Source organism: Chiloscyllium punctatum, chromosome 40 (genome assembly GCF_047496795.1).
Source record: "Chiloscyllium punctatum isolate Juve2018m chromosome 40, sChiPun1.3, whole genome shotgun sequence".
Taxonomy (NCBI): Eukaryota; Metazoa; Chordata; class Chondrichthyes; order Orectolobiformes; family Hemiscylliidae; genus Chiloscyllium; species Chiloscyllium punctatum.
The window spans coordinates 59,885,626-59,900,558 of record NC_092778.1 but is presented as its reverse complement, the minus strand read 5'-3'; the positions used below and the strand labels follow the sequence as shown (position 1 = coordinate 59,900,558).

At 44.3% G+C, this 14,933-nt stretch overlaps 1 protein-coding gene across 1 annotated transcript in view; it reads left to right on the top strand.

Moving 5' to 3' along the window:
• Nucleotides 1–14,020: 14,020 nt before the first annotated feature.
• Nucleotides 14,021–14,933, top strand: part of LOC140464659 (syntaxin-binding protein 4) — a 115,768-nt gene continuing 114,855 nt past the window's right edge. The window contains exon 1 of the mRNA XM_072560021.1: nucleotides 14,021–14,509. Within this exon, the coding sequence (XP_072416122.1) occupies nucleotides 14,463–14,509 (47 nt within the window). The 5' untranslated portion in view covers nucleotides 14,021–14,462. The remainder of the gene's footprint in view (nucleotides 14,510–14,933) is intronic.

The window sequence follows — 14,933 nt, the reverse complement described above, 5'->3', positions numbered from 1 at the left end:
AGAGAGGGGAGGATTGTATTATTATAGTGGGGGTTGGTTGGCTGGATGGCTGGTTTAGGATGAAGAGGGACATCAACAGTGTGGGTTCAATTCCTGCACCAGGTGAGATTACCATGAAAGTTCTGCCTCCTCAACCTTCTTCCTATCCTGAGACATGGTGACCCTTGGGTTAAACTCACCAATAATTGTCTCTGTCTGTATGTGTGTGTGTGTGAGAGAGAGAGAGAGAGAGAGAGAGAGCAGTTCTATGGTCCACTAGGACTATGGTGACTTTCTCCATCATCATGTAACTAATTATCTCAGTTAAGTAATGCACAGGAGGCCATTAAAGGTGCAGCAAACATATCAACAGTGGAGGAACTATCAGAACAAAACGGTTGGGTTTGGAATCACCTCTTTCCTGAGCCAATGGTGTTCCTTTAACATCAACTTCTGTTACACTTTACAATCCATTATTGTTTCATACGAATCCTTTAGCTAGTTTTGGGGTTCTCTGTTCACTTTGTACTTTTCAATTCTTCAGAGGAAGTTGATGTAAGTATGTATTAGGTTTCTGATTGGAGATATTTCTATATTGCATGGCCCCCATCCAATTAAACTTTTTTTTGTTTGCAATTTCCAATCCTTTTATGACCAACCGACAAAATGCACCCCTCTGGTTTGGTTTTATTCTTTCAAGGATCGAGACAGATTTAACTAACTTCCCCTAATACAGAAGGGTTCGCCAGGTTACTCCACAGTGGAGTCAAACATTCCTGAGAGTCATAGAGATGTACAGCATGGAAACAGACCCTTCGGTCCAACCTGTCCATGCCGATCAGATATCCCAACCCAATCTAGCCCCACCTGCCAGCACCCGGCCCATATCCCTCCAAACCCTTCCTATTCATATACCCATCCAAATGCCTATCAAATGGTGGAATTGTACCAGCCTCCACCACATCCTCTGGCAGCTCATTCCATACACGTACCACCCTCTGTGTGAAAAAAGTTGCCCTTTTGGTTTCTTTTATATCTTTCCCCTCTCACCCTAAACCTATGCCCTCTAGTTTTGGACTCCCTGACCCCAGGGAAAAGACCTTGTCTATTTATCCTAACCATGCCCCTCATAATTTTGTAAACCTCTATAAGGTCACCTCTCAGTCTCCGACGGTCCAGGGAAACGGCCCTAGCCTATTCAACCTCTCTCCATAGCGCCAATCCTCCAACTCTAGCAACATCCTTGTAAATCTTTTCTGAATCCGCTCAAGTTTCACAACATTCTTCCGATAGGAAGGAGACCAGAATTGCACCCAATATTCCAAAAGTGGCCTAGCCAACGTTCTGTACAGCCGCAACATGACCTCCCAACTCCTGTACTCAATAGTCTGACCAATAAAGGAAAGCATACCAAACACCTTCTTCACTATCCTATCTACCTGAGACACTACTTCCAAGGAACTGTGAACCTGCACTCCAAGGTCTCTTTGTTTAGCAACACTCCCTAGGACCTTACTGTTAAGTGCATAAGTCCTGCTAAGAATTGTTTTTCCATAATGCAGCACCTCGCAATTACCTAAATTAAACTTCATCTACCACTCCTCAGCCCATTGGCCCATCTGATCAAGATCCTGTTGTAATCTGAGGTAACCCTCTTCTCTGTCCACTATACCTCCAAGTTTGATGTCATCTGCAAACTTACTAACTGTACCTCTTTATGGGGTTATTATGGGTGCTGCTGCCTGGGGGTGGCCTCTTCACATTGAGATCATTCATTAATTCTATCACATTAAACAAAATATCAAGCCAAGTATTGCTTGCCCTCTGCTTTGTTCCAGAGCTCACTGTTCTCAGAAACAAACCCAAACTCTGAACTCTTCATCCTGACCAGCTTTGCCCATTTGACTTTTAAAGTTAATACATAGATTAAAACCCATTCCTTTCTGACAAACTCTCATTATTTCTTCCTTAATGATCCATCCCACCACATGGTGACTTAGCATCTCTTTCCCCCACCTTCCCATAAGTGCAATACTTGCACTTTAATGTAAGTGGGGTTCAAGTGCTAAGTTGCACTAGGTTGGCTACTTTGTATGCTCCTAACACACCACTTACAGAGGAATGGTTTTAGCTGCTACTTCAATTAGTTGAGCTCAACCGTGTTTGTAATGGAGGACTCGTTAAAACATGCTTAAGGCCGTGAACTTCAGAATTTTAAATTGTGGATTGCAGTTAAATGGCAACCACAAACTAAATTAAATTTATACAAAAAAATGCCTTTTGTAACAGCCAACTGCAAAAACTAATTGATTGCTGACTGTAATACACTTATTTTTAAGCATGTAAAAGCAGCCTGTATGTGTTTTGAGTGTAAAGTATTGATTGCTTTATACCTGACAGTGGGGGAATCGTGTACAAGTTTTATTAAAGACGGTCTGCAGTGCAAGCATTTCCACTCAGATATGGACTTGAGGAATGTGGAATAGATGGTAACAACACTTCTAGCCCTGATCATTGACTGGGAACAATAATTTGTTTCCACTGCAAGTGTGATCTAAACTTTGCTGAGAGAGCATTAATCCAACAACACATTCTTCACTATCCTATCTACCTGAGACTCTACTTTCAAGGAACTGTGAACCTGCACTCCAAGGTCTCTTTGTTCAGCAACACTCCCTAGGACCTTACCGTTAAGTGCATAAGTCCTGCTAAGATTTGCTTTCCCAAAATGCAGCACCTCGCAATTACCTAAATTAAACTTCATCTACCACTCCTCAGCCCATTGGCCCATCTGATCAAGATCCTGTTGTAATCTGAGGTAACCCTCTTCTCAGTCCACTATACCTCCAAGTTTGGTGTCATCTGCAAACTTACTAACTGTACCTCTTTATGGGGTTATTATGGGTGTTGCTGCCTGGGGGCAGGAAACACTGCAGAAAATCTGGGCAGCAGAGAGAATCTATGTCAACGCAGTGTTTCGAGAGGCTATAGGATTGGGAATATTCATTTAGCAGTTATAACAGTAAAACAACCCCCTTTTCAGGTTAGATCTATGTCCAGTGAGTGGAACTTTTTTAGAACAGGTTCCTTCTCCACAGTCGATATAAACCACAATATTCATCCCGCAAAGGTCAACATCCTTTGACACCGTTGGCTTGAGAGTTTGTGCTTTGTTATGATCAATTAGCAACTTTACAAGATAATTGACTTATGGCAAAGGGGCCCTTATGCTACAGTGGTAGTGTCCTTACCCGTCGGACAGGAGGCCACCGTTCAAGTCCCACCTGCTCCCTAGGTGTGTCTTAACATCTCTGAACAGGTTGATTGAAAAATAAGTATCTGTAAAGCCAGAATGCCTTGGGTGCTGAGCAATTAAAACAAAGTCGAGATTGTGGTGCTGGACAAGCACAGAGGTCAGGCAGCATCCGAGGAACAGGAGAGTCGACGTTTCGGGCATAAGTCCCTCATCAGCATTTAAAGCAAAAACAATTTACAGGCTCAAAATGAAAGGGGTTATTTATTTTCAAGAAGGAGTTGGATAGAGGGCGAAAGGGATCAAACAGTATGAGGAGAAAGCGGGAACAGGGAACTGAGTTAGATGATCAGCCATGACCGTGTTGAACAGTGGCACAGTCTCAAAGGGCCGAATGGCCTACTCGTGCTCCTATTTTCTATGTTTCGAAGTAAGACTTCATGCAGTCAAAGCATTCAAGTTGAACAGTAATAACATCCCTTTCCTTCAGAATGCAGGGTGGTGTCACAGTAGCTAAACGGAAGCCTGGATGTTAAAACAACTTTGCATTCGTTCCTGTTAACAGAAACTTCACCACTTCTTTTGAATTTACGTTAAAGCTCTTCGTAAATCTCATTGATCTGTGTTCTGTATGACAGGGACTCTGATGCACATGTCAGCTGAAAACACCTCATCTCACAGAACCTCAGATCTCTCAGAAACAGACAGACAGCGGTGGCAAATCTGTTTACATTATAATTCAGGAAGCTTATCTGTTTGAAAAAGGGCTTGGAACTTTGGATGTGGTTTGATTGTACTATTGATGTAGATAAATATCTAAAAATAAGCATTTTGACCGTAAATATTAAGTGTATTTAATACAAAACATGATGACACTAAGGTGAAAGACAGATAGCAGGTCCAGAATTTCCTTTTAGTTGCAAACTTGTGAGAATCATTAGTCAAGAAGTAAAATGATCAGAGGATAGGAACAGTTTCTTCTTATTTACACTATCAAAACTCTTTTGAGTACCACATTAAATTTCCACTTAACCAGATCTGCTCAATTTTGTTTCATCTTTTTATATCGCTGAAGGACTACATTTTAATTCATGGTCAGAAGTCACATGATGCCATTTCTGATGAGGGGCTTATGCCCGAAAGGTTGATTTTCCTGCTACTCGGATGCTGCCTGACCTGCTGTGCTTTTCCAGCACCACACTCTCGACTCTGACTCTCCAGCATCTGCAGTCCTCTCTTTGTCCTCGACACTGGCTCACAACCCAACAGGTTTATTTGAAATCACGAGCTTTCAGAGCGCTGCTCCTTCGTCAGGTGAACGTTTGTGTTACAATACGCCGAGTGGGTCTAACTTTAGCATCAATTAGCTGGAAACCTGACAAGCAATAATGGTTCTCCAAGAAGAGGGTTACCTCACCGAGGGAGTCAAGCACTGATTTGATGAGGGGATAAAATCTGATGTAAGTGAGGCGTAGAATGACATTTCCCTTGTCCTGACGTCTGCCCTCCCTTTAAACCAGAGTAACCAATTCTTATGAAATCAAATAAGATTCACTTCAACCATGGGGTTTGGGGGTGAGGGATGTGGGGGAGGGCTTGGATGTTGGTAACCATGAGAACAAAGGGCTGTGGAGGGAATAGGACAACGATGACCAGATTGTCCCCTGCTGGCTTTAGTGCTAAGTGCAGAAAAGGCAGAAGTGAGAGTAAGAGGTGTCTTCCTTAAGTCCAAAATCTTCCAGCGTCCACGTACCCCTGTGCCTGGTAAAACGGGGCAGCATTTGAATCGATTTGAGTCTTAACGTCATCTATCATGGAAACAAACCCTTCGGTACAACTCATCAATGTTGACCAATCTTCCTAAACTAATCTAGTCCCATTTACCAGCATTTGGTGCATATCCCTCTAAACCCTTCCTATTCATATACTCATCCTGACGCCTTTTAAATGTTGTAACTGTACCAGCCTCTACCACATCCCCTGGCAGCTCATTCCGAACACGCACCATCCTCTGTGTGAAAAACATTGTCCCTCAGATCCCTTTTAAATCTTTCTCCTCTCACCTTAAACTATACCCTCGAGTTTTGGACTCCCCCATCCTGAGGAAAAGACCTTGGTTGTTTACTTTATTTGTACACCTCATGATTTTAGAAATTTCTAAAAGGTCACCCCCTCAGCCTCCAGCGCTCCAGGGAAAAAAGTCCCACCGTATTCAGCCTATCCTTATAATTCAAACTCCCCAGTCTCGGCAACATCCTTGTAAATTTTGTCTGCATCCTTTCTACATAAACAATATCTTTCCTATAGAAGGGCAACCAGAACGGTACATTGTATTCCAAACATGGCCTCACCAATGCCTTGCATAGCCGCCATATGATGTCCCAGCTCCTGTACTTAATGGCACCACTGGCAGTGATGGCTTAGTGGTATTGTCGTTAGCTTGTTAATATAGAGACCCAGGTAATGTCCTGGGGACCTAGCTTCAAATCCTGTGACAACAGATGGTGGGACTTGAATTCAATTTCGTTGGGGCGGCACAGTGGCTCAGTGGTTAGCACTGCTGCCTCACAGCACCAGGATCCCAGGTTCGATTCCAGCCTTGGGCAACTGTCTGTGTGGAGTTTGCACATTCTCCCTGTGTCTGCGTGGGTTTCCTCCCACAGCCCAAAGATGTGCAGGTTAGGGTGGATTGGCCATTCTAAATTGCCCATAGTGTTAGGTGCGTTAGTCAGAGGGAAATGGGTCTGGGTGGGTTACTCTTCGGAGGGTCAGTGTGGAATGGTTGGGCCGAAGGGCCTGTTTCCACACTGTAGGGAATCTAATCTAATCTGACAAATAAAGACAAGTGTGCCAAATGCCCTCTTCACCACTCTGTCTACATGCAATGCCGCTTTCAAGGAGCTATGTACCTGCATCCCCTAGGTCCTTCTATTCAACAACACTTCCCAGGGCCCTACCATTGAATGTGTAAGTCTGCCCTGATTAGCCTGACCAAAATGCAACAACTCACATTTATCTCAATTAAAGTCCATCTGCCACTTCTCAGCACATTGACTCAATTGTATCAAGATCCCACTGTACTTTTAGAAAATCTTCTTTGCTGTCCACTATCCCACCAATTTGGTGTCACCTGCAAACTCACTAACCATTCCGCCTACGTTCACATCCAAATCGTTGATATAAATGACAAATAACAGTGGACCTTGCAGCACACCACTGGTCATAGGCTTCCAGTCTGAATAACAACCCACTACCACCACCCTCTACCTCCCACTGGCAAGCCAATTTTGTAGCCAATTGGCTAGTTCTCCCTGGATTCCATATGATCTAGTATTACCATTTAGTCTACCATGCAGGACCTTGTGGAAAGCCTTGTCAAAGTTGTTTTGGGATGGATTGTCTGATTGTTCAGATTGATTGCTACATGTGAATTCCAAATCTGAATGATAATCCTGAACCACACATTCGAAGGATTCAATTTGCTTTCCAAATTCTTCTGTCTATTGTTCTAAACTCTGTTTAAATTCTTTCAGTCTGGGTTTCTTCTTAGTGCAACTGGAAATTCTATTTGCTGTAATGTGATCAGTTCAATATTAGATGGCAACAAACTTGTATTTACGTAGCGCTTTTCATGTCGTTAAACATTCCAAGAGAGTGTTGAGGTCAGAAGCTCTGGAGATGAGTCCCACCTTCGGGACTTGATGGTCACAGCATGTAATTAGACAGAGTGATGATGAATCTGTAAACCCTTCCCATTCACTCTGGCCGGTGGTAAAAGTGAGAGTTTCCTGGTCAACCAGGGCTGGGTGAAGCACAGCAACCTCCTCCCTGTGTTAAAGCGCTCCTCACAGAAAGAGAGAGAGAGACACACACATACACAGAGACACACTCACACTCACACACACAGACACACATACAAAGACTGACAGATAGACACACACACACACAGACACAGAGACACAGACACACAGCGACACACACACACACAGAGCAACACAGACGCACACACAGTGACACACACACACACACACACACAAAGAAACACATACAAAGACAGACAGACACGCACACATAGAGCAACACAGGCACACACAGTGACACACAGACACACAGACACACACACAGACACACATACAAAGACAGACAGACACACACACAGAGTGACACACACAGAGACACAAACACAGACTTACACACAAACATAGACAGACACCCACAAACACAGACGCATGCATGCACATTCTCACACACATGCAGACACACGCACAGACACATACACGCATACAGACAGATACACAGACACACACACCCACCTATACACACACACACGTACAGAAGACAGATGCATAGCCCCCCACACACACCCAGCCCACCCCACACACAGACACACATACACACAATTTCACACACGCACAGACACAGATGTGCACACACACGTACAGACAAACACACACACACAATCTCTCTAACACACGCATGCGCACAATGACACACATGTGAATGTCAAAACAAAACCATTTAGGACAGAGATGAGGAGAAACTTCTTCACCCAGAGAGTGGTGGCTGTGTGGAATGCTCTGCCCCAGAGGGCAGTGGAGGCCCAGTCTCTGGATTCATTTAAGAAAGAGTTGGATAGAGCTCTCAAGGATTGTGGAATCAAGGGTTATGGCGATAAGGCAGGAACAGGATACTGATTAAGGATGATCAGCCATGATCATATTGTATGGTGGTGCAGGCTCAAAGGGCAGAATGGCCTACTCCTGCGCCTATTGTCTATTGTCGATTGTCAAACCATGGATTTTGACGGGAATATGTCTGCACCTACACCTTTTATCAAAGAGGAAAGGGGCAATGGACACAGCCACAGCCTTCTCCATAGCAACATCCCAACTAATCAGAGTAGGTTTCCTGGTTTGAATTTAACTGGGTTGGACAGCCAGCAGTTCCTGCTGCATCTCCACACCAACCCAATCAGAACTCTCTTCTCATACTGTACAAACCATTGGTTCCTTTCCAAAGTTGTTTTCCCTGCGTTTGAGTGATGAGTGTCAGATGAAAAGTATTGACCAGTCTCTTAGCAATGTTCCGGTTGTGCACTACCAAAAAACTACTTAATATTGAGGCATTGTTTAACCAGAATCCAATGTAGATTGTAAAACACAGGGGTAATGGGGGCACAGAAGGTGGAAGCGAGTTCAGACAAAATGTCCATGAAGGTAGAACCTGTTCCTGGGCGATGGCCAGACTCATAGAATCCCCACAGTGTGGAAACAGGCCATTCAGCCCATCGAGTCCACATTGACCCTTCAGAGAGCATCCCACCCAGACCCACTCCTTTATCCTATCTATATAACTCTGCATTTCAGCATGGCCAATCCACCTATCCTTCGCATCACTGGATTGTGGGAGGAAACTGGAGCACCTGGAGGAAACCCACGCAGACGCGGGAAGAATGTGTAAACTCCAGAGTCTGGAATCGAACCCGGGGTCCCTGGTGCTGTGAGGCAGCAGTGGCTAATCACTGAGCCACCATGCTGCCATTCTATTAGATTCCATTGGAATAATCAGGTCTGGAGATGAAAAAAGGAAAGGACAAAAGTTTCAACATTATATGAACTGAGACCGGTTCAGACATGAGCAATGTTACCCAAGGATGCATCACCAAAGCAAGGAAAGAACACACAACATTTGCATTGGCCATGAGCAGTCCCAACATCAAATGCATAAGAACATGGAGCAGGAGTGCACCTTTTGGTTTGTTGAGCTTATTCTGCCATGTAATTCGATCATGGTTGATTCGATTGTAAACTCAAATCCACCTTCCCACCTAATCCCGATAACCTTTCAACTCATTTGCTGAACCTGAAAAATCCAAAGATATTCAAAGACTCTGTTTCTTCTGCCTAAACTACAGCAGAGTTCCTCTTACAACCCATTTGTGGGAAAGATTCTCTGTCTTAAAAGGGCAATCATTTATTCTTAATCAGTGACCCTCCTTCTAGATTTTCCCACAAGAGAAAACATCCTCTTCACAGCCACTCTGTCAAGACCTCTTGGGAATCTTATCTGTTTCAGGCAAGCTGCTTCTTCCCCTTCTAACCTCCTTTGGAATTGAACCTGGGTCCCTGGCGCTGTGAGGCAGCAATGCTAACCACAGAGCCACCCACATCACCTCTTGTCTGTTTCAGTCAAGCTGCATCTTCCCCTTATAACCCCCAGCAGATAGAAACTGAGCTTGTCGTCATTAGACAATGAGCCCATTCTAGGGTTCTTCATTGTGGAACTTCTTCATCTCTGGAAATTGGGACAGCAACATCCCTCTCTTGTATGAGTCTCCCATCACATCAGTCTTCAGGATGTGATGCATTGTCTGAAGCATTAGTTGTTTCCTCTGTCCACTTAAAGAGATGATCGTCTTGTGCACATTCCTAGTTGGCACCCTCTCTTAGTCTTTGCAGATCAGTAAGAAAGCCAAGGCTACAATGGACCAACATCAACGCCATTGGCCTCTGAGGGAACACAGAGCTTTGAGATAACCAAGCAGGCTGAGGTTCAATAGTCATCCTACGCAGGGATCACTTTGAAGTGCTCTCTGCCTCCTGACCATCTCACTGGGAAGACCACCATCCTGCAAGTTCTCCTCCAACCACTACTATCCTGAATTGGAAATAGATCACCGATCCTTCAGTGTCAAAATCCTGGAATTCCTTCCCTAAGGGCATTGTGGGTCTAACCTACAGCAGTGGACTGCAGTGATTCAAGATGGCAGCTCACCCCCACCTTCTCAAGGGCTGCTAGGGACAGGGAATAAACGTTAGCCCAGCCAGAAACGTTCACATCTGCCCATGTTCCACAAATAATTTTTTTTTAAAACTCCAGGTTCCACGGTTCTGGTGTGGTCCAGATATTTTTAGAATGTTGGAGTTTTTCCAAAATTTCAAAAACCTCCAGCACTGGTGCTACATATCTTTTGGTAGTTCCAGTACAGAGTAATTCTGGATGATTGTTATAGAGTTATCGAAATAGACAGCAGAGTTATAAAGAAACAGCCCAACTTGTCCATGCCGACCAGATATCCTAAATTAACCTAGTTTTAATTGCCAGCATTTGGGCCATATCCCTCTAACCCTCTTTGTGTACTCATCCAGAATGGAATGAGTATTAGAATGGAATAGAATCCCGACAGTGTGAAAACAGACCATTTGGCCCAATGAGTCTATACCGACCCTCCAAAGAGCATCCCACTCAGAGCCATCCCCCTACCCTTTCCTGAATTTCCCACAGCCATCGTACCTCACCTACACATCTGTGAACACTATGGGTAATTTCCCGTAGCCAATCCACTTAACTTACACATCTTTGGACTGTGTGAGGAAACTGGAACGCCCGGAGAAAACCCGCACAGACACGGGGAGAATGTGCAAACTGCACACAGGCAGTCACCCGAGTGTGGAATCAAACCCGGGTCCCTGGTGCTGTGAGGCCACTGAGCCACTGCATTGCCTATAGTTGCAATTGTACCAGCCGCCACCACTTCCTCTGGCAGCTCATTCCATACACGCACCACCCTCTGTGTGAAAACGTTACCCCTTAGGTCCCATTAAAATCTTTTCCCTCTCACCTTAAGGCTATGCCCCCTAACCTCCTACCCTGGGAAAAGACCTTGGCTATTCACTCTATCCAGGCCTCACGTGATTTTATAAATGTCTATAAGGTCATCGCTCAGCCTCCAACGCTCCAGGGAAAACAGCCCCATCCTATTCAGCCTCTCCCTATAGCTCAAACCCTCCAAACCTGGCAACATCCTTGTAAATCTTTTCTGAACCTTTTTAAGTTTCACAACATCCTTCTGATAGGAAGAAGACTAGAATTGCACGCAATGTTCCAACAGCGGCCTAACCAATGTCTTGTACAGCCGCAACATGACCTCCCAACTCCTGTACTCAATATTCTGACCAATAAAGGAAATCATACCAAACACCTTCTTCACTATCCTATCTCCCTGCAATTCCACTTTCAAGGAGCTATGAACCTGCACTCCAAGGTCTCTTTGTTCAGCAAAACTCCCCAGGATCTTATCATTAAGTGTAGAAGTGCTGCTCTGATTTGCCTTTCCAAAATGCAGCTCCTCACGTTTATCTAAATTAAACTCCATCTGCCACTCCTCAGCCCATCGGCCCATCTGGTCCAGATCCTGTTTTAATCTGAGGTAACCTTCTTCATTGTCCACTACACCTCCAATTTTGGTGTCATCTGCAAACTTACTAACTATACCTCTTATACTCCCATCAAATCATTTATATAAATGATGAAAAGCAGTGGATCCAGCACTGATCCTTGTGGCACACCACTGGTAACAAGCCTCCAACCCTTCACCACCACCCTCTGTCTTCTACCTTTGAGCCAGTTCTGTATCCAGACGGCGAGTTCTCCCTGTATTCCATGTGATCTCTTGTTTTCTATTTAATTGCCTAAACATTAGCAACGACAGCCAAAGGGTCAGGGCAGCCTTACAGAACTTATCAGCAATAATGTTCACATTAAACGACCCTACTTGATTCTAAAAGGCATATGGAAAGATTTCCTCATAATCAAACTTCTAAAGGATGGCTTAATATTGAAAACAAATTATTCAACATATAAGGAGACATCACTGCTAATGTTCCGTTTTCTTGTCTATCTATAATGGGAGATATACTTGACGGAATTCCCCATACTCTGTCTTCTGCCATTACAAATGAAGATTTGGAGATGTTACATTGACTTTAACATGAGTCCAGAACTAGGGGGCGCTGTTTAAGAATGTGTGGGGAGTTTCGCCCTTTTAGGGCAGAGATGGGGGAAATCTTTCTCCCTCAGAGAGTTGAGTAAGTTTGGAACCCTCTGCCTCAGAAGATGCTGGGTCATTAATTACTTTGAAGGCTGAGATGGATAGGTTAGGCAGGGGAACCAAAAGCTATCTGGCAGCAGATGGGACATGGAATTGGAAACGCAAAGAGATCAGCCACCACCTTATAGAATGCGGAGCTTGCTTGAGGGGCTGAATGGCCTGCTTCTGCTCCTGTGAAACATCGCACGATGTCCTAAGATTGTGCAGGCGCCACACGAATGCAAGATTTTTCCTCGATTCCAACATAAGAGGTCTCCCTTTTGAACTGGAGTAAATGCAACATAATGGAAGCTTTGCAAAACATCTCAATGGTGAGGCATAGCTTTTTTTTTCAAATGATGAACCAAAGTTGGAATCCACAAAATGTCAAGCTACGAATGGCAAAATTCTTTCACACGATTGTTATGAGATTTTCTGTTTTGTTACTCGAAGTTACCAGCACTGCGACTGAAATGACTGATCTGTGGCAAAGACCAGGCATTATCACAGCTTTCACGTTGAGCGGAACTGTTTCATTCCCTTTGGGTTGCAGGATGTAGCTTGTCACACTTACATCATTGAAACACGGGTGTTAAATCAACTCAGGTTTCATTTGCATTCATCATCGAATGCTTCACCATTCCCTTAATGCATTCGCATCAAATCTCTTAATATATGACAGCTCCAACTCTCCAAAAAATGATTGCACTTGGAGTGTCATCCCACTGCAATTTCCCCCTCCAGGCCATCCACCATCCCAACTTGTGAACTATAATCACCACCCCTTCACTGTCACTGGGTGAAAAGTCTGGAAATCCGTCTCTAAACAGCATTTGGCCCATATCCCCCCTTTCATGTAACCATCCAGATATCTTTTAAATGTTGTAATTGTACCAGCCTCCACCACTTCCTCTGGCAGCTCATTCCATACACGTACCACCCTCTGTGTGAAAAAGATGCCCCTCAGGTCTATTTTATATCTTTCCCCTCTCCCCCTCAACCTATGCCCTCTAGTTCTGGTTCTTTGGGTCTATCCATATCACATGTATTGGTTAGGCCGCTTTGGAATATTGCATTCAATTCTGGCCTACCTCCTATAGGAAGGATATTGTGAAACTTGAAAGAGTTCAGAAAAGATTTACAAGGATGTTGCCAGGGTTGGAGAGTTGGAGAGGCTGGGACTGTTTTCCGTGAAGCTGAGGGGTGACCTAATAGAGGTTGATAAAATCATGAAGGGCATGGATAGGATAAATAGATAAAGTCTTTTCCCTGGGGTAGGGGAGCCCAGAACTTTAGGGCATAGGTTTAGGGTGAGAGGGGAATGATATAAAAGAGACCTGAGGGGCAACTTTTTCACCCAGAGGGTGGTGTGTGTATGGAATGAGCTGCCAGAGGAAGTGGTGGAGGCTGGTACAATTACAGCATTTAAAAGGCATCCGGATGGGTATATGAAAGGAAGGGTTTAGGGGGATATGGGCCAAATGCTGGCAAATGGGACTAGATTAGATTGAGATATCTGGTCAGCATGGACGAGTTGGACCGAAGGGTCTGTTTCTGTGTTGTACGTCTCTCTATGACTGCAGCTGGTTCAAGAAGGCAGCTCTCCAACATCTTCTCAAGGGCTAATGAGCAATTAATGCTGAATACAGACACCCTACGACGGAGTTAAATAAATCATCCAGACAATAATCTGGAGAACAAAAGCAACGACCTCTCAGAAAGAGTGTAGCCAAACACGGAATTTTATAAGATGTTCCAAAATAATGGCCTCAACTTCCAACTTTGAAGAGTAGGACCAAGCTGCAGAATGACATTGTGACTGGCCACTGCAAGGAACATTGAGAAGCGAGGGCTGGATAGTTGCCAGAGATACAGCTCAGAATTAAACCTGCTTTGTGTGTCAGCCTGATGTGTGTCTGCAGCGAGCTACAGAAGGGTAGCCTGCACTCGGAATCTTGCGCTAGCTGGAAGCAATAGAGACACCCTGATTCGAGATGGATGGATTCTATTTCAGACTCTGCCTTTTATTTTGACAGCGTCAACAGGATTTTAGTGCCAGAATCCCTTCACCTTTCCTTCTTTTGAAGGCTTTATATCACAGCAGCGCTGTACCTCACAAACAGTTGGCTATGCTTCTTTCATAGGCTTAATCTATTTGTGAAGATAGTGATGATGTGGACGAACTGTGCTAATATCTAGAGGAATTAACATCTATAAGAACTGTCACGTGGTCTGGCTGTTCTAAAGCTTTAGCTGTGTGTGTTTTGGTCCCTCCCCCAGCCTGAACCCTTCCTCTGAGAGCTGTGTGTACATGAGGAGAGTCATGAATGCGGTTGGCACAGGAAGAGGAGTCTGAACAAGATGCCAACCTTCTCAGTCCTCTACAAGGGAGCTGTGATCATCAGCAGGTAACCGACAGGAACTTGAATCATTGCCCCTTGCCTATTTTTTCAGCGATCATTTCAAATCAGTGCACAGAAAAGTCTTCAATTCTGACCTTACAGTCATGTGATAGTTTAATACTGCTGAAGGTTTCTGCAATTTTAACTGTGGATGAGCTCAATGAGTATTTCCAGCATGCTTGCTATCCTTGTGGTGCAGTGGTAGTGTCCCTATCTCGGGGCCAGGAGACCCAGGTTCAAGACCCACCTGCTCTGATGGTGTGTCATAATGTATTGGAACAGGTTGATTAGAAAATATCTATTTGCTCTTTTTTTTTCTTATTCTGGCGTTCCTGATCAAAATTAAACAATAATCTTTGAAACATAGACCTTCTGTTTAACTTGAGGCAGCAGTTTTTGATGCTTTGAAAGTAGAATTGGAAATGTCAGG